Source organism: Megalobrama amblycephala, linkage group LG12 (genome assembly GCF_018812025.1).
Source record: "Megalobrama amblycephala isolate DHTTF-2021 linkage group LG12, ASM1881202v1, whole genome shotgun sequence".
NCBI classification, from domain to species: Eukaryota; Metazoa; Chordata; class Actinopteri; order Cypriniformes; family Xenocyprididae; genus Megalobrama; species Megalobrama amblycephala.
In genome coordinates, this window is record NC_063055.1 from 9,554,237 (window position 1) to 9,575,565 (window position 21,329).

Genomic DNA, 21,329 nt, shown 5'->3' on the forward strand with positions numbered 1-21,329 from the left:
TTAAAGGGTTAGTTCACCCAAAAATGAAAATTCTGTCATTTATTACTTACCCTCATGTCGTTCCACACCCGTAAGACCTTCGTTAATCTTCGGAACACAAATTAAGATATTTTAGTTGAAATCCGATGGCTCCGTGACACTTCCTCTCTCAAGATCCATAACGGTACTAAAAACATATTTAAATCGGTTCATGTGAGTACAGTGGTTCAATATTAATATTATAAAGCGACGAGAATATTTTTGGAGTGCCAAAAATAACAAAATAACGACTTATTTAGTGATGGCCGATTTCAAAACAATGCTTCAGGAAGCATCGGAGCACAGATGAATTAGTGTATCGAATCTGCTATTCGGAGCGCCAGAGTCACGTGATTTCAGCCGTTGGCAGTTTTACACGCGATCTGAATCATGATTCGACACACTGATTCATCTGTGCTCCGATGCTTCCTGAAGCAGTGTTTTGAAATCGGCCATCACTAAATAAGTCGTTATTTTGTTTTGTTTTTTGGCGCTCCAAAAATATTCTCGTCGCTTTATAATATTAATATTGAACCACTGTACTCACATGAAGGTCTTACGGGTGTGGAACGGCATGAGGGCAAGTAATAACTTACAGAATTTTAATTTTTGAGTGAACTAACCCTTTAACACTCTCTTATTTAAAAATTAATGTTTTCACTTGCTCATACGCATGTCCCGAAACATCAGTCGGGCAGTTTTTTGTTCGTCGACCTACTACATTTTCTCAGCGTGTTCCGCACCGTCAGCTGAAGTTGGTCCTCGTCGGCTTTTTTTCGGCAGATTCGACATGTTGAATCGGCGTCGGAGCTCGTCGGTCAGTCAGGCCATCTGATCATTGTGATTGGCCGTTCAGCTACTGCCACCTGCTGGTACGGGAAGGCATTTCATCTTACACAGGCGCAGTGCTACTTGGCGACGTGAGCCAACCCCGCAGTCTGCTTTCGTCGCCACTAGTTCGTCGGCATTAGCTTGGTGTGTTCATGTCTTTAATTGACTAAGCAGGAACACACCAAGCCGATGAACTAGTGAAAAAAGCAGACGAGAACCAACTTCAGCTGACGGTGCGGAACACACTGAGAAAACACTGACTTGGTGTGTTCCTGCCTTAATAAAACCATATAATCTCATTGTTAACACTTAATAAAACTTCAAAATTAAGTTTTTTTTTTTTTACAATTAACCTTATTCATCAATGACCCATATATTCTTGTATGAAAAATACATTTGTAAACAACTCTTCATTATAGCAGCAGGTCAATGCATAGTCTAAATGAGAAATAACATTTGTCTGCTTTTAAATAACTATTGTCTACAAATTTTAAATCTTGCTTTAGCGAAACAATTTGGGTGTCATTGAAAAAAATACATATTGCCACCTATTCAAATATTTCATTCAGGCACCATAAAATATATACTGAATGTATCAATTGCTTTAGTCAATCTCTTGTTTTTGAATAAATAAGGCTGACACAAAATGAAGGTTTTAAAAATAAGCGTGGTTTATAAAACCCAAATATGACAGGATCACTCTGACATCAATCTTGTTGTTCTCAAAATGACCTTTTGGCACACTGTCTTACTTAGCTCTGTCTTTAATTCTCTCAAAACTGACTGAATCCTTTATCAAGTCTATCGAGTGGCACACAAAAATTGTAGAAATTATACACTCTTCCACATTTTTGAACCAATATCACCGTACATATGGATGCTGAGCACAAATTTGCCCCATTCAGTGCTTTTTGTAATGCATTGCCAATTGTCTTGCCTGCATGCTGCTTTTGTTTTGCACTGTAAATAGTTTAATTTTTTACATTTGAAATGTGTAAAAGAATGTTGTTTAATTTATTGTACTAATTATTTATGTACAAGTCGAAGCCTTTTTCTTGAAATGAGCAGTATTATGGTAGATGAAGGGCATTTTTGATTAGCCACAATCCCACACCGTCTTATGTGAATTCTATGGAAATAGTGTAACTTAAGATGCTTTGGTGAATATGGAATGTGATCGGTTTTATCTACAGTAGGTGTATATTTGTACTCATAACACATTCATCCCCAGGGTTTGTGCCCATTTGACAGGACATGTTGGGTCGATATTGTGAACTCTGATGAGGAATTGCTGGGGAGGATTGGGAGAAGAATGGGACATGTTAACATTCTCATTAACACCCTAATTAAGGGTTCTGTTATGAGATGAACCCTCAAAATGTAGGGTTTTTATTTTGTACTTTTTTTTACTTTCAAATACAGAGCTAGAATAATACATCTTTTCTTCATGGGGGGAAATAAACTATGTTGACTTGATTGCTTGCTACACCCATGATGTTAAGTGCTTGATATCTCTGCATCTTTTCTATCTCCTATCTTGATGTTGTATCCCTTCTTAAATACTTGACTGTGACATTGTTTGTAGTTGGTTGTACTTTTGAGTAAGTTAAGACTTTAAAAAAATAGAAAAAACTTGTGGTTCTGTGATTAAATAGAGACATGGAGTAAATATCTCCTTTTACAGAGTAGTTTGTAAATGTTGAGTGTATTCCTATGGTTCCACTGATGACCTCTGCTATCTGTACTTTTTTTTTTCAAAGCATGAACACATCTTTTAAAGAGCAAATAAGAATATCAAACAGAAAGAGAGATTTTGAAGACAAATCCATCTTTTGATTAGATTTTAGTTACAGCTGAAAGACTGACACAGCTGATACATCAATGCATGCTGCTGAAAAAAAGTATCAAAATGAACTAAATACTGGAAGGAAAAAAAAAAAAAAAGAAAAAAAAAAGAGCAAAACATAAGCAAAACATACATATCAGCTAAAATTCATTCTGAGCCGACCATGCCTCAGCCAATACTGACGAAGAGGCACTAACCCCTGCTCCTTCCTGGTCCTGGAGAGACCTGGGGGGAAAGAATAAGAACCAAAGTCTTACTTTAATATACCAAGAAAGACAATGTCCCACATAGGTTCATTACATCACTTTAACACAAAACATACACTACCATTCAAAAGTTTGGGGTTGGTGAGATTTTTTTTTAAATATTTAAAAAAAAAAAAAAAAAAAAAAAAAAAAAAAAAAGTATCTAATGCTCACAAAGGATGCTGTTATTTGATCAAAAATCCAGTAAAAACTGTAATATTGTGAAATATTATTACAAAGCTGAATTTTCAGCATCATTACTCCAGTCTTCAGTGTTACAGGATCCTACAGAAATCATTCTAATATGCTGATTTACTGCTATTTCTTATTATTAATGTTGAAAACAGCTGTGCTGCTTAATATTGATGTGTAAACTGTGAAACATTTTTTTCAGGAGTCTTTGATGAAATAGAAATCTTTTGTAACTTCATAACTGTCTTTACTGCATGTTGATCAACTTAAAGGGTTAGTTCACCCAAAAACGAAAATTCTGTCATTTATTACTTACCCTCATGCCGTTCCACACCCGTAAGACCTTCGTTAATCTTCAGAACACAAATTAAGATATTTTAGTTGAAATCTGATGGCTCCGTGAGGCCTTCATAGGGAGCAATGACATTTCCTCTCTCAAGATCCATAAAGGTACTAAAAACATATTTAAATCAGTTCATGTGAGTACAGTGGCTCAATATTAATATTATAAAGCGACAAGAATATTTTTGGTGTGCCAAAAAACAAAAACAAAAAAAACAACGACTTATTTAGTGGTGGCCGATTTCAAAACAATGCTTCAGGAAGCATCGGAGCACAAATGAATCAGTGTATCAAATCATGATTCAGATCGTGTGTCAAACTGCCAACGGCTGAAATCATGTGACTTTAGCGCTCCGAACAGCAGATTTGACACACTGATTCATCTGTGCTCCGATGCTTCCTGAAGCAGTGTTTTGAAATCAGCCATCACTATATAAGTCGTAATTGTGTTTTTTTGGAGCACCAAAAATATTCTTGTTGATTTATAATATTAATATTGAACCACTGTACTCACATGAACCGATTTAAATATGTTTTTAGAACCTTTATGGATCTTGAGAGAGGAAATGTCATTGCTCCCTATGAAGGCCTCACGGAGCCATCGGATTTTAACAAAAATATCTTAATTTGTGTTCCGAAGATTAACAAAGGTCTTACGGGTGTAGAACAGCATGACGGTGAGTAGTATATGACAGAATTTTCATTTTTGGGTGAACTAACCCTTTAATGCATCCTTGCTACATAAAAGTAATGATTTCTTTTAAAAAACAGCTTATTTGTCTATTGCATGGGAGAAACACGGTATCAAACACTTTTATACTTAATTGTTTAAAGTTTTAAAAGGTATTAACACAATTCATCTGCCAACTGAATTCATCAATCTGTGGAAATATCCATAACAGTGCTACATAGATTGGAGGAATTATTGGTATGTAATTACAACTATAACTGTTGACTAATGACAATCAAAACTACATGCAAGCAATAATAAACCTCTTGCGAATTTTAAAAAAATAAATGTCCATTTATTCGAAAACACAATGTGACTGGATTCAGCAGACTACTCCCTGACAGTCTATGTGGCATGATGTCACCAAAGTGTCAACTCTAAGGAAGCCAGTGAGGGGCCCATTTGGGACAGGGCCAAAGTCAACATAAAAATCAATATCAACCCTATTTACTCTATTACACATTAATTTAAAAAAATAAAAAAATAAAAAAATATTTGTCTTTGCAATCAATCATTCATGTAATTACTTGTTCTACCTTTCTTTTCTGCCAGCAAGTCAATGTGGGCTATTTGAAAAGGCCAAACAGCTATTTAGGCATTGTTTTAGCAATCTTGCATTCTAGTAGACAACGCTTACTTTTCACAATCCAATCAATTCCCAAAAAAATTTAAAAAAAGTAAAGACAAACTATTTAGGATTTCTCCAAATATCTTGTTTCACTCAGAGATGAATTCAGTGATGACCTTTTCACAGTTGACGAACTGAAACAAGCAGTAAAAAAAATGAAGAACAAAACACAGACACCAATGCAAACTAGTAGTAAACTGTTGCACCACATGTTCTACCTGTGAGGGAAACGGGGACTGAATAAATGCCCATCCATTCCTAGGAATTTCGATCCGATACCAAGGTGGTAAAAAGGCATTAAACCCCAGGACAAGGTCAGGATGTCCATGGAAGAGCTGAGAAACTCTGTTGATAACGCCTGGCGTGTCAATGCTGTGGATGGAGACATCAGAAATACATTCATTCATTAATACTTTTTGTGCATTGGAGCATATTTTAAGTGCACAGACACTTGCATACATTTGAGACTTAAACTCTTTCATGATATCCAGAAACGTATTGTATATTCCTGGTTCATTTCCAAACCGTATTTTGACTTGGTCCAAGTAAGATAAGGCATCCTCCAACTGCAACAAGAATAAACCTTGTTTACTAAAATGTTTCCAAACAATATAAAACACAATAAGCATGTACATAGTGACAGAACGCTTACCGAAAAGTAATGTGATGTTACCAGTAAATGTATGGGATGGTAATAACATGTATTTACAACAGTTACAAAAAAAAAAAAAAAAAAAAAAAAAAAAGTATCATAATAATACTAGCATATTTTTAACATGGAAGTAGGGCTGCACGATTATGACAAAAATCATAATTGTCGATTATTCCCTTGAAATTGTAATTGCGATTATTAATTACGATTCTCACAATTTACATTGAATGATGTTTTGAATAGCTTTATACCATTGTTTGAAGCAATAATATTTTTTTACTTGGTCTGCTTGATTTCAAATGGTACTTTGATTTTCAAGTAAACAGTAATAATAATTTAAAAAAATGAACAAATTACTAACAATAGCACAAATACAATAGAAAGATAGAAATTAAATAGACAGCTTTCTTTTTTTCAGGTAGGTCTAACAGATCAGGTAAGAAACTGAATAAAGAAACAAAGTAATCAAATGTAAAATAACAATGGATAATCTTCATTGTAAAAATTAATCAATTAAAGTTACAGAAGTTAATCAGTCAAGAGCAGTAAGTGACTTTTTCTTTGTCTTTTGTTGTTTGATGAACATTAACAACATAGAGAGCGGCATGTTTATTCGGCTACTGTCCCTTTAAGATTTGACAGACACATTCTTCCTGAACTGTTTTACATTAATACTCACCAAGATGGACATTGTGACATTGTTTCTGAGTGTATTTGACCATTAATTGTCCGCGAAAAAGAGCTTATTTTGGCGCTTGTATGTCAAAGGCGGCTTTATTATGTGTCTGCGCTTCGCGTGAGCGCGAAATCTGCGGGAATTAATATAATTATGCGCAATCCCGCGCCGAAATTTAGACCCGGTCACACCCCAGGGATGACGCGTTTTTGTAGGCCAACCCGGAAGTTAGCGGCGCACGGGTTCCCTCGACTGAAAGCTTATTCATTTTTCCCATAGACTTTTGGAAAATCGCAGAAAAGCTCTGTGTTTAACAAAGGGTTATGAAACTTACACGTTTTGTCTATCAAGATAATCTTTACAAGTTAACACAACATTTATAGATTTTGAAGCCTAAATAAAGTCGTCAGATATAAAAGGCTAATAGGCTATAAACGGACTACAGCACACCATGGTCGTGGATCAACGTCGTCACCACCAAGCGTCCTCAAACTTTATTTAGAAAACAACTCTATTTAAAAACATGCTCTGATTATGATCTACGCTGTGTATGAATACTTATCCACTTTTTCATGAGAAATGCTGTCCAAATGTCCTGTTTGTCATGATGACGTCTAAGTCCCCGCCAAAGGAAGTAAGTTTGTCCCTTTTAGCAATTTGTTAGCAACCGCCGATTTTAAGACACAGTAAAAGTAATAAAAAAAAAAAAAAAAAATCACAAGTGGGTTATAATTGGTGTGTTTTATGTCATAGATCAAAACGTGAAAGTATTTAGAGGCTTTGTTAACCACATACCTTATTTCAGGCGATTTAGCAAAAACCCATTCAAAAAACCCATAAGTTGCGTCCAGAATGACGCACTATACACTATGCACTTATACACTATGTACTTGTGCACTATGCACTTATCCATGTAGTGCGTGAATTGTATAAGGTTATTTTGTCATTTAACAACGGAGTCCGATCCTCCCTTCCCCTCCACTATGTAATTAAAGCTGCGACAGTTGAGTGCACCAAGTGTCCAACATTCCACACTTCGTTTTTTCCGTTAATTTAGTGCATCATCCGGGTATTTAAAGTGTACTTTTTCTTTTTGGATTTTTCAGTGTGAACCGGTGTGAACGCACTACTTGCACTATTTATACTTAAAAACATCATAGAATAGTGCATAAGTACGCGAATTGGGACGCACCTATAGACTTTACGGCGTTGGAACCGGAAGTCCTAAAATGCTAACTCGCTTCCGGGTTTTGCCTACAAAAACGCGTCATCCCTGGGGCACTCTATTAAACCGGAGAGCATGGCCGTTTCTCAAAACCAAGTTTGCAAACTTCGGACTCGCATCCTTGGTAGTTATGACTTGGCAAGTTCGACTCAGGAGAACGAGCTCCCGTGGACGGGAGAACACAAGTCCGGTGATTCTGCAAATGGAACAGCAGCGTTCTTGATAACGTCACTCAGCTCGCTCTGGCTTCTCCGGTTATCTCTTTATGTATATTTTAGCCAACAATAAAACGAAATTTGTTATAAAACACCACTCTGCCTCTTTTCGTTTTATTTAAAAAAAAACAAACAAAAACATATTAATAGTCTCAGGCAACCAGTGATTGATTATCTGCAATGTGCATATATTTATAACAAAACGAAATATTAAACAACCCTGCCTCTTTTCGTATATATTTCAAAAATATTAAATGTACTATCTGTGCTTACTCTGATTAACTTCACTGTAATAAAATGAAATAGGCTATAACATAAAACAAAACCATGTCTCTTTGTTTTATGTCAGTTTTAATGATCAATATAAAAGGTAAGAATATACAATAAGAAATAAAGCAAACAATTCAGTCAAGCGTACAAAATCAGCGCTTTAGTAGGATACAAAAGTTAAATAGCCATATATAAAGTTATGAACAAACGTCACGTTGCCCTCAGCCAAAACGGAGCCAGCGGCAAACGTCAGAAGGACAAGCCGAGATAAGGCTGCTCTCGGCTGGGTACATGAGCGCTGAGCGTCCGGTGATCGCCTGGATCTCACAACTCCGACAACGTCAGATCAAATTGTCAGAAAGGCGCAATCTGTATCAATAAAACACAAATTTGAGCTTTAAACCAACACATTCTCGCCTGAAAAACTCTTAAAACTACATATCATGACATAAAAACAGTAATATGTTTAAATTATGCGGGGTTTCTCCTTTACTATTGACGCTTGCTGGTTAGTGCGAGATGCATTCTGGGATACCTGGCTGTCTCAAGTCTGCACAAGTTACCTCTCGATGCATCCTCGATAAAAGGGGCGGATCAAGAACACATCCGGGAATTTGAACTGAACTTGGCTAGATGTGAACTTTGAATTGGAACAGTACTTGGACAGCGACTGATGACGTTTCACAAGTCCACGAGAGCACAAGTACAGACAAGTACGCATATTGAGAAACGGCCCATGAGACGATTGAATGAGAAGAGCGCGTGCGTCTCAACTCGCTGTCAGAGGGGACAACGAGAACGCGCAGCTGGTATTGGTGTATACTCCAGAAAGGAGTATTGGTATCCTTTCTGATATTTCAGTATAGATGCGTATATAGGAATATAGATATTTTTGACAGCACTAGGCTGTGTACACGGCTTTTTGAAAATGGCGGGTCCTGGTGTTTCGCTTTTTTCCACCTGGTGTTTCGTGTGCGTCCGACATATCAGCATACACCGAAGTCACTGGTAGCTCCTTTTGTGCTGGCTTAGACCTTTTACACTCTGAAGTAGTCGTGATATTCACCTCTCACAACGTGACATGCTCTAGTCTAAACACTCCTCTTAAACATGCAGAATAATCTAGTGGATATTTTTCCTTGTAATCGCGCCTTTGAACGATTACGAAATCGTGGCATCCGTAATCGTAATCGCGATTAGAAATTCGATTAATTGTGCAGCCCTACTCATGGAAGTTCTTGGAACATAAAAATACATGAATCTCACCACCATGTTATATATCAAAGTACCATGGTATTACCATAGCTACACCATGGTACTGCCACAGTACTTTTTCTAAGGTGCATGTACAAAATACCATGGTAGTATTACGGTAGTTTACCCTTTTTGGCTCGTGAAAGGACAGATGTGGGTCATCAAGTCCATTTCCAGTGAATGTGGAGCCCCATCACACTGAATGACTTTGCATTTGCTTATACTATTAAAGTAATACATTGTCTACAGTACATTCTTTGAATTATGCAAGACAAGAAAGAAAAAGAAAGCACTGGGGTATTTTATTTTTAAACCACTACACGCATAGAAAACGCAAGGTATTTTTCCTCTCTGTTCAGAAGAACAAAAAAAACCCAATGAGAGAAAAAAAAACGCACGCCTAAATAAACCTTCAAGATAAAAAAGAACTGTTACTATGTCCTATACAAACACTAAGATGCAAATAAATGACCTAAAAACAAGCGGTATAAGAGAAAAGCAGCCGGTTTATGTTCTCTTTGTATTGTCATTAAAATTCAGTGAGGAAAATAAAGGCTCACTGACTCTTTTAGCTTTGCTGCGTTAGCATTAATGCTAGTCACAACAACCCCGCTACGATTTCACAACAAAAACAAAAAAAATGCGATTCAAACTGCTTAAAGTCCCTGTAAAGTCATTTTAAAGTATGTGTTTTGAGTTTGTCACACCACAGAAAAATGTGTTATTAACTACCCAGCCAAATTTGAATGATTAAAAAAAATCTGCAAGTAAATAAAATAAGTTATCAAAATCTCGAAAAAATAGGCAGCGCTCTCTGCTCTGGGCGTGTCCGCTGTCGGCGCTGAAATCACACCCACTCGCGAGAGCTGCCGTCTCAACCATAGACAGTAAAATATTACAGTTTTTACTGGATTTTTGATCAAATAACTGTTATTATGCATTTGCGTGATGAAGGCATTACTAGCTAAATGTGCAAAGGGCTGTATGACTGTAACAAATTACACTCGAGAATGAGCGAATGAACCGCTGTAGAGTAAGAGGCGGCGCCACACTCGGTGCGTCATCGACAGTTATATAGTGTTAGGGGAGGGGCTATGCTCGGGGGACATTAGTGCGTCATTAGACCCCCGTTTTAGCTCCACCCAAAAAATCCTGAGCAGAGACTTGGTGAAAAACAGTTTAACGCTCTAACTTCACAATTAAGCATTACACAATTCACAGACTTTGTAATGTATTTCAGCAATACATTTGTAACATTTATAAAGTGTTTAGAAAGAATTCTCAGAATTGACTTTACAGGAACTTTAACAGAGAACCGATTAAGCTATGCTTACACACTTTTGATTTCTTTCAAAGGTCAGATTAAAAACAAAAACAGACACATGTATGACAAAAGCAGCTGTTAGCGGAGCAAACATACTGTTATGTACATGAACTTGGTTCCCTGAGATACGGAACGAGTACTGCGTATGGAGAAAAACCATTTTCCTTGATACTGAAGCCTTTTTCAATAACGCAGTGTAACTGCACAGTCATTGGTTCAAACTGGGAAACTTTTTGCAAACGCATGAAACTCATGCGGTGCAGTGCGGGGCGTCTGGCTATACAAGCGAGCATTTCGCCATAGGATTTCAGGTCAATCGACTGAAGCTGAAACATGACAAACCACGGCCCAGATTAGGACGCAGACAAACTGGCTAAACCGACCGTCTGCTAGCCGCCTCACGTCACAGAACTCAAATAATTCACAGCACATAGAAACTCTTTCACCTAGATATTGTCACATAGAGACTGTGTCTGTACCTCGAACTAGTAAATACAAAAAACTTCCGAAACCTTTTAAGGGTAAAAATTTAATTGATGTTCAAAAAATGAAAATCACAGATAAATCAGATAAACAAATGATAAAGCTTGGGTTACTGAATATTAGATCTATTTCTTCAAAAGCACTTATTGTAAATGAAATTATCACAGACAATAAACTAGACTTGCTGTGTTTGACAGAAACCTGGCTAAAACCAGACGATTACATTACTTTAAATGAATCTAGTCCTCAAGGTTATGATTATCGACACAATCCTCGACAGAAGTTACAAACGATCTACTCCTATCATCCGATCGTGGCTGTATTTCTCTATTAGTGTTATTAGATCTCAGTGCTGCTTTTGACACTATCGATCACAACATTCTTTTAAAAAGACTTGAAAACTATATTGGCATTAGTGGACTTGCTTTGGCATGGTTCAAATCGTACTTATCTGACCGTTATCAGTCTGTAGTAGTTAATGAAGAGATGTCGTATCGATCACAGGTTCAATATGGAGTACCACAAGGCTCAGTACTAGGACCGTTGCTTTTCACTCTGTACATGCTGCCCTTAGGAGAGATAATTAGGAAGCATGGTGTTAGTTTTCACTGCTACGCTGACGATACTCAGCTCTATATTTCCTCGCGCCCTGACGAAACCTACAAATTCACAAAACTAACAGAATGCATAGCTGACATTAAAAACTGGATGACAAGAAATTTCTTATTATTAAATTCAGAAAAAACTGATATCCTAATCTTTGGACCAAAAACTTCCTCACGAAAAAACCTTGAATACTCTCTAACACTTGACGGGTGCTCCATTAAATCTTCGTCCTCAGTTAGGAACCAGGGTGTGCTCTTCGATACCAATCTTTCATTTGAAAGTCATGTTTCTAGTATCTGTAAAACCGCCTTCTTCCATCTAAAAAATATATCTAAATTACGACATATGCTCTCAATGACAAATGCGGAACAGTTGGTTCATGCATTCATGACCTCAAGACTAGATTATTGTAACGCTCTACTGGGTGGTTGTTCTGCTCGGTTTTTAAACAGACTACAGTTGGTCCAAAATGCGGCAGCTACAGTTCTTACTAGAACCAGAAAGTATGACCATATTAGCCCAGTTCTGTCAACATTACATTGGCTCCCTATTAAACATCGTATAGATTTTAAAATCTTGCTACTTACTTATAAAGCTCTAAATGGTTTAGCTCCCTAGTACCTAAGTGAGCTCTTAATGCATTATAGTCCTTCACGTTTATTGTGATCTCAGAATTCAGGCCAGTTGATAATACCCAGAATATCAAAATCAACTGAAGGCGGCAGATCCTTTTCCTATTTAGCACCTAAACTCTGGAACAATCTTCCTAGCATTGTTCGGGAAGCAGACACACTCTGTCAGTTTAAATCTAGACTAAAAACACATCTCTTTGCTCTTGCATACACATAACACATTATCAATACATTTACATTTTTCAAATCCGTTAAAGGATTGTTACGCTGCAATAATTAGGTCGGCCGGAACCGAGAACATTTCCTATAACACTAGATATACCTGTACATCAGAATAAGAATGGCATCTACGCTAATATCTGTCTCTCTGCTTATCCTGAGGTTTTCCGGGTGCTGGATCCAGGCCGTATCCAGATCAGATGGAGAACCTGTGTCTGGACCTGACTACAACGTAGCCCAGGAGACAATGGGCCTACAGATCCAGTTCTGGCTGCATCTATAATTCAGATTTTTAATCCCCGTATCCGCTTACATATATATAATCTATTTTTAATCTCTATAATAAAAATGTATAATTCAGATTTTGATCTCCATATCCATTTACATATATTATATATATCTTCCAAGGGGTTTTTTCCCTCCTAGGACTTTTTTCCCAGTGTTAACACGCTGGGTTTTTCTCCTAGGGGGTTTTTTCCACCCCTGGGAGTCAGCCGACATTGGCTTAATGTAGCACCATCTTGTATATGTTACATATTACCACGCTTGTTTGTACAGCTCATTTTTAACCACTTCCCTTTTTTCTGTGCTTCTAATATGTAAAGCTGCTTTGAAACAATTACCAATTGTAAAAGCGCTATATAAATAAATTTGACTTGACTTGACTTGAAGCGACGACACCGAGTCGTACCGCTCCATGGCACGGCAGCAAACGCAGTACTCGTTCTGTATGTCAGGGAACCGAGGTTATGTATGTAACCGAGTACGTTCCCTTTTGATACTTCACTCATAGTGCGTATGGGGAACAAATACAATCACACCGTGCCATGGAAGGGAATGACTGAACCTATCTTGGGCACCAGAGGGGCCCAGGGGATAAGTAGGGAGGCAAAAGCCACCGTACCCTCATGGTTACACATGCTAAGAGGGAGCTGGCTCCCACGTGCTGGTCTGACTGCCGAAAAGGCGCTGATCGCTCAATGCAAGTCCTCAATACCCTAACGGGGCAGAGTAAGTCCAGCTCACGCTCGTCCCCTGGCCTGAGGGAGGTAGCACCGAGAAAGTAATTATCTGCGCTCTGAACGTCGAGAGCACTTTAGGAACGTAGCCATGCCTGGGTTTCAGGATGAACTTCGAGTCATTACGCCCAAATACGAGGCACGCAGGGGGCCTGCAGATCGCCTACACGTTTTACTGGTGCTAGAGCCAATAGCAGAGCGGTCTTAGAAGATAGGGATCGAAGGTCAGCTGACCGCAGCGGTTCAAATAAGTGTAGGCGGTCAAATAATCTACACTTATTTAGAAGGAGGGACTTATTCCGCCATATTGCGCGTTACACTTTCTCCCATTCAAAACAATACAAGTGACACGTCTTGTATTATTCTATAGTCTTTGGTTATAGATTACCTCAGGGATGACGTGTGTTTGTAGGCGAAGCGAGTTAGCATTTTAGGTTCCATCACCCCTAGGTGGGCGTTTTGAATGGGTTTTTGCTAAATTGCCAGGAATAAGGTCTGTGGTTAACAAAGCCTCTAAATATTTTCACATTTTGATCTATGACATAAAACACACCAGTTATAAACCGCTTGTGATTTTTTTAAACCAGTTGCTAACAAATTGCTAAAAGGGACTAATGCTGCATTCACGTCACCTTGTATTTACCGGTATCTTGAAATGACAACACGTGACGTTATATTCGGAGCTGTTCACGTCCTTTTGGTCCTTGGACTGGGAATTATGCGATTCCATGGCACCACTATCAACGCCTAATAAATCAATCTACAGCGGTCAGGTGGTACAGCGGCCACGTGGTACATCTATGAGCTTTCAGAAAACTCCCAGCTTACAAGCTGTAATTACGAGCTCTACGATGACGTGAACGCTTTTTACAAACTAGAATCTTGTAACTACAGGAATTACGAGGCCGCGTGAACGCACCTTTATTTGCATTTCCTTCCCACTCTTTCTTCTCCCTTTTCTCCCACATGCTGAGATCACCTGAAATTCACCCAAATATCTGGTTTAATGTGAACAGTTTGTTAGACACAGAGCCGCTAACTACACCTGTTTGGCCTACACGTCAAAAACACGTCATCCCTGAGGTACTCTACTAAAAAAGGAGCTTTTCCCCATACGCAGTATGAGTGAAGTATCTCAGGGAACCCCCCTTTCTTTCTCTTATCTACGTCAATTAAATTCAAACAAACCGGCTTAACCTAAAACAAATCAGGCGTAACGTGCGATTTTTTATTTTTTTTTGGCGGACTCACAATAAATATCCACCGGTTTTGGTTTTAACAAAGAGTGAAAACCTTTAACAAGGGTGAAAACACGACAGCGTAAAGGGAAAACATTAGACTTTAATTCACAGGCATGAAAATGGGTCAGGGGTGAAAAAGGTGAGAAGGACATTACCCCTCTAGGGGGGTCCGGGGGCATGCTCCCCCGTAAGAAAAAATTAAATATTCCATATTTTAAAGCATCAATCTGATGCATTTTGAGATGCTTTTTTTTGCCAACCTGGGGAGAGCTGGAGAAACTTAACTTCAGCCTTGAGTCAAAAATTATTATGGCCTCCTTACTAAGTATTATGCAAGCCATTTCATGCCAGCCTGTCACTGGGTCTAACATTTACAGTATATTTGGGGGAAGAACCTGGCGCTATGATTGGTCAAACTCTTCTTCTTTTGCTGTTGTTTGATTTGAGGACTGCACCTGCGCGTGCACAGAGGCGTCACCAGGTTTTTGCGTAGTTTAGAGTGACAAATCGTACCAGCGTACTTTGAAGTCCAAATTTGATCCGCTACGCAAATTGCGTACAGGTTGGCAGGTCTACTTATTGATAGAACGGTGGACCACTTTACCTTCTGCCTTGTCAGTCCCTTCACCTCAAAATTTACCTCCTCAAAAAAGCTAGCGTTAGCTAATAATTTTCCACCGGAGCTTTAGCTAGCTGGCTAACGTTGCGTTCTCTCCTGCTGTGTCCTGCTGTAGCTAACATTAGCTAAGTCTGTCAACAGAGCTCCTGGGTAACTTAACTTAGATATACCAGAAAATATTAAAATTACTGAAACCATCCAGGGCTGAACGCTAAGGATTTTTTTCTGCTGGCCCAGTTGGGCCAGTGGTTCAAATTTTAACTTGCCCTGCCGAAATTTTCCGGGCCCCACAACAAAAAAATTAATAAAAGTAAAAGACAAGAAAATGGGCCTATAAAATAAGCATAGTTATTGTTTTAATTTATTTTGTATACATTTAACCTCAGTAAATAAGGTTATGACACCAAAAGCTACTAGATTAAATATTTTAAATATTGTTAGACAAACAGTAAGTAGTAAAATAGTAACAAATAATCAAATTACGAGTAATAGCACAAATAAATACAACAGAACAAACATATAAATTAAATAAATGGTGATTTTCAAGTTTTTCATGTAGGTTTAAACAGAAGATTTTCAGGTACAGAAATTGTAATCTAATGTATAACTATAGAATAGATAACTTTATTAAAGTTAATCAAGAGAAGTTACAGATGCATAAAAAAAATTAATGTTCAAAATATAAAACGTTAAATACTGTTATTTGACATTTTAAAAAATGAAGACATTTTAAATGTGAAATTAAACCTGGCAGTAGGTGGAAGCGAATCACTGTTAATGAGCGAATCATTGAGATTCAACTGATTCATTCAAGCGGCTGATTCATTCAGGAAGTGTTGCTCAAAGACCCAAAACAATTCTGTGGACTTTGGAACTGTTTTCGTTGGCGAAACAGACGATTTGGTGTCTAAAATATAAGTCACTTGATATTAAGTTCTTGTTCATTAAACTGTACGCTGAATAAAATCAATATCACATTTGTACCCTAGTGAAAAAAAAGTATACTTTATTGTATTTTAAATATATTCCCTTTTTCTATAGTACACTGCAAATATACTAACAAAAAATGTACTATCATTAAATATATAAAAAGTATATTAGTATCATATTTTCACAATGCAACTTTTAACACACTTTAAAATAATTGTACTTTAGTATATTTTCTAAAAAATATATTTTAGAAAAATATACTTGAAGTGTAAGTTCAGTTTATTTTTTAAAAGTGTATTTATTTGCACTTAATAAAAATATATTTGAGGTATATTTTAACAGTGTGCTGAAAATGATCATTGTAACAATGCACTGAAAGTATATTTAAAAAATACATTATTTAATATCCTGAAGTTGTAGTGTATCTAATGTTAAATTTGAGTATTTTTTAAGTTTACTTCTTCATCCTTGGAATTCATTATATTACTTGTGCTTATTTATTTCAGTATAATGCATTACAAGCCCGTTTAGTATATGCAGTGTAGCCTATGCAATTTCCAAATATGTGTAAATGTTTATTAAGTTTACACTGGCAGAATCATTTTACAGTCGTACACACAAATCTATATTAAACAACACACCAGCAGCACAAGTAATGCGAAAAAAATATGTCGAGTGGTTAAACTTATCGGAATTCAAATGTCTCTTCAACTTGGTCTGTGACCAATCAGATTTTGTTGCTCACTGCCTTCAGCCAATCAGAGCTGCTGACGTCATGGTCGTCGTCTGAATCCCCTCGTTCAGTCACTCAGGTGAAGTATAATGTCGCAATGTATAATTTATTTAATAAAACACTGAAAGCGCAATACATCGCTCAATCTTGGGGATTCTGACCAGTTCAATCAAGTGACATCGCAGCCTGACCGTGATGGCGACGACAACCGGCTAATCTAATGGCCTACGCGATCCTGAAAGAACCGGAGAAAAGTGCTGCTATTGGGAGTTGTAGTCTACCAGTTAACAAACTTTATTTTATTTTCTTTAACAAACGGAGAGCGATATTTCGGCTTGATATCTCCTTTTTGAGTTTATGGCACATGTTTGTATGCAGCACCAAAACATTCATATGATTGGTCAAATCGGCCCGTATTCTGTACGATATTAATTCATAAAGTGTTGAATGCTTGACTATGTAACGTTACCGAAAATATCGACATGCCATTCTGATACAGTTCCCTGCTGCTAATCCTCATTTACTGTTCAAAAATAGTATTGGTTCAATGTAGGATTTAGACAGACTATTGTAAACGTGAATAAAGAGTTGAACATACTGTCTTATATCTTTGGTATATTCTGTCAACAGATGCTGTTCTTCCCGAGTCTCTGCGGTCATCATTGTGCCATCAGACACAATGAGAAGCTCATCAGAAAATGGAATATAATGTGTAATTTGTATTTGTGTATAGAGGGTTAGGGTTAGGGTTCTTTAATGAAAAACATGGTAAGTTTTGCTGAATCTAAGTTTAAATAAAAACTATTGGATTTGTCAATGAAATATGTCTCTTCATTAGTGATGTTGTTACATTTTATTTGTTTTAATGGCCTTGAAAACAATTGCATTCAACTTTGGGAAAATGTGTTAAACTGTTTTTAAATAGTAGCACAACTGTATTGTGTGAGATTATGTAATTCAAAGTAGTCAACATTTGAAGTGGATCAAAAAAGTTAGGACAACTTTGATTAAAGGTTTTGATCCGCTTCAAATGTTGACTATATTATACAAAGTATAAGTAATAACAAAGTGTATTGTTATTGACTGCAAAGTGTTTAATGTTTAATATTTGGAATAAGCCAAAGGTACTGAGCATACAGTATATACTATTACCTGTAAAACAATATATTCATTGTATATTGCTTGTGTTTTCTGAAGACACTCGTAATTATTTTGTAATGTACTTAAATCACAAATAAAGTGTACTTATAACACAAAGTGTACTCATAACAGAAATAAAGTATACTTATAACACAAATAAAAGTATACTTATAACAGAAAAAAAGTATACTTATAATACAATGTTTATTATAAAAAAATTATACTTTTAACACAAATAAAGTATACTTATAACACAAATTAAGTACACTTTAATATCACTAATCAAGCATGTAATTAGTCCCTACACAGACATATACTTAAAGTGTACTAAGTATACTTGAAGTTGTTCCAATTTAGTACACATAAGTATACTAAATATAATTAAAGTTGTATTTTAATACTACTTAATTTCAACTTAAATATACTTAGTACAAAATTAGTTGTTTCAAAATAGCACACTTTAAATGAACTAATCATTAACACACTTGAAATATACTAATAATTAGTCTTGCTGCAAGTATACTTAGTATACTTTTTTTTCACTAGGGTAATCATGCTAATATTTGGAGAAAAACGGCGCTCTTTGTGTAATATTGATTAATTTTGTTAAATTATATATGAAATATATACAGGGGCATTTTTGCCCCTTATCTTGAATTTTGGGGGCATTTTAATAGACTAAATCACGCAGTGAAAACGTATATGCGCACAAACTACTCTAACCTACTAGACTATGTCTAGTAGACCATGTAGACTATGTTTTTGCAAAGTGAGGGACATACTCGATCATTTCAGATCGTTAAATCAACAATTACGATATTATAGACAATATATAACGCACACCCTACAGCACTGGTCCGATCGGGCAAGTGACCGGTGCGTCTACTGTCCCGAGCGTCGTTCACACTGGCCATCGGGCAGTCCTTATTGTCGAGCCCTGCCATCACTCACCAAATTCAGTCAAATAAGTCGCCGAGACCAGGCGTGCTTTCAGCTTCTGATGGTGGTCTGCACTGGTGATTCAAGGCCCTTCACGTTAATTTTCCATGCACTCGCGCTCCCTTCTGGCACGCGCACCTGTTCGCACTGAATCGCAGGTCGCAGTTCACCGAATCTCGCGCTCCCTTCTGGCGAGTTTGACTGGTAAACTAGCATTGATTTGACCAGGAATCGATGCGTTAAGCGACAATAACTCGACTTTTCTAACTTGAAATGGTGTAAATAAGTGTGTAAGATTTTCAAATCCATTTACACACACTCTCTCATTGTGAATGCTTTGACATGCCCCATATGCATACGAACAGCACAGCACTTCCTAATACACAATGCGTTGTAAGAGAGAAGAAAACACATGCACTTGCTGCAATGCTCTTTACCTTTAGTTTCTGAAAGTGCTGCTGCCGGTAGTGATGTGACATTTTAACTGAGGCTTCGGAGCTTGTGCCTAGGGATGTGTAGTTCGACACACTAGTGCTCCGAAACAGCGTTCCGGAGCATTTCCTTGAAATGAGGCTGTCACGTGACCTGTGGAAGACCCCTTAAAAGTTTGTAAACATTGCAACGTTTCCTGGTGGGCGGGGCTTAGCTGGAGGCAAAAAGAGACGCTGGACTCAATGTTGACAAGCGTAAGCTAGCATGTTTTAGGAGGGATTTATTAAACATAGATGCAGAAGAAATTTCAGAACTGTCTGAATATGTACAGTCACTGACTCTGCGGGACCGTGACAGCTATTTTTGTAAATTAACTTAAGTTTTGGATATTTCCTAGACCAGTGCTTCCCAAACCTGTCCTGGAGGACCCCCAGCCCTGCACATTTTGTATGTCTCCCTATTTCTGACATACCCATTTCAGGTCTTGCAGTTTCTACTAATGAGCTCATGAGTTGAATCAGGTGTGATAGATGAGGGAGACATACAAAATGTGCAGGGCTGGGGGTCCTCCAGGACAGGTTTGGGAACCACTGTCCTAGACAACATATGAATTAGCTACTTTCGGGTGGGAATTTTGTCAAGACTTATTGTCTAATGTAACCTAACGCTGGGCTAACTATGATTATGGCTAGCAATGTGGATTATTTTAAGAGACCATTTAAAGGATGGCACACACATCTATCGCTGTATGTTTGTTTAACATTTAAGCTAGCTAGTGCGCTGAAAGTTGGCGACTTTTCACCTATAAAACAGAAACTTGCTGATTTGTACTAGATAAAACCAACACACCATTACATATGCATAGATTATTTTACCTGATATGAAGTGTGCACTGCAAACACGATTATTATTTATGATCGTCTCCGTCCAGTCTGTACGCCGTATTGCATTCAGCCACAATTATCTTTTTGATTTCTGCGAAGGAATGTCTGCCGGGATCTGGTAAAACTTTAGTTTTGAACCAAAAGTCCTGTTCCTTCTATTCTGGCAGCCAAAAACACAACAAGACGACATTTAAAAGTCAAAACCTCAAACTTTTAGCGCGCCTGCTATGAGTTCTTCTTATGTTTTGCCTCCAGCTAGAGCGGTGACGTCACAGTGACGTAGGCGATTAAGGGGTCATGAATGGGATTCTGCACACGTTTTTGTTCATCGGGAGAGTGTTGCAAAAAGTTGTTTTGCATCGATTTAAAATGTTTTTGACTGATTTGCTTTGCAATTCTGATAAATCTATAGGCTATGTAATATGATAAAATATATTGTTAACAGAAATTAATTTATTTAAATATGACAACTTTAAAGTTGTAAATGGGATAATCATTTATGTCCCTTTGTTTCAGGGAAACAAATTATATGGGTCAATAACGTGACAGGTAATTTTTGTTTTTGTCCAAAGGCCTTAATAATAATAATAATAATAATAATAAACAAAGATATGACATCAAAAGTATGTAAGGTAATGCAACTAGATCTCTTTTATTGAATCCAAAAGGTTTTAATTATATTTTGCTACATATAAAGGTATTTTAAAGTTTTTGAAGTGTCAAAAGGTCATCCAAAGGCCAATACAGCCACTTAATTTGTAATTAAAATATCTTAAAATGTAATATATCTTTTATTCTGGTATGATTTTATAACATCATATATCAACATAGTGAGAAATGGTATTAAAATTATGTGTAGAAGTCGTTGCTTTGTTGTGAGAACGAATGTCTGGAATAATTAATTTCATTGATGTCATTTGGAGTAACCAATATAAAGGGACCAAGTCATGCGGTCAGTATCATGTGACAGGATGTGACATCATTCAGACGCCTGCAAAGGGCCA

The 21,329-nt window shown here is 37.1% G+C and overlaps 1 protein-coding gene across 3 annotated transcripts; it reads right to left on the reverse strand.

Annotated features, from left to right (window-relative positions):
• Positions 1-1,496: 1,496 nt before the first annotated feature.
• Positions 1,497-19,607, reverse strand: LOC125279819 (paired amphipathic helix protein Sin3b-like). Of its 3 annotated transcripts, none has more exons than XM_048209867.1 (5): positions 19,447-19,607; positions 5,292-5,398; positions 5,051-5,204; positions 4,894-4,966; positions 1,497-2,920 (listed from the first exon to the last, which is right to left on the reverse strand). In XM_048209867.1, the coding sequence occupies exons 1-4, from the start codon at positions 19,486-19,488 to the stop codon at positions 4,922-4,924; spliced, it is 348 nt and encodes a 115-aa protein (XP_048065824.1). In that variant the 5' UTR covers positions 19,489-19,607; the 3' UTR covers positions 1,497-2,920; positions 4,894-4,921. The 3 variants fall into 3 exon arrangements, with proteins under 3 accessions (XP_048065824.1, XP_048065826.1, XP_048065825.1); XM_048209869.1 differs by lacking the exon at positions 19,447-19,607 and adding an exon at positions 6,164-6,451; XM_048209868.1 differs by lacking the exon at positions 4,894-4,966 and having other exon boundaries at positions 19,447-19,604.
• Positions 19,608-21,329: the final 1,722 nt, after the last annotated feature.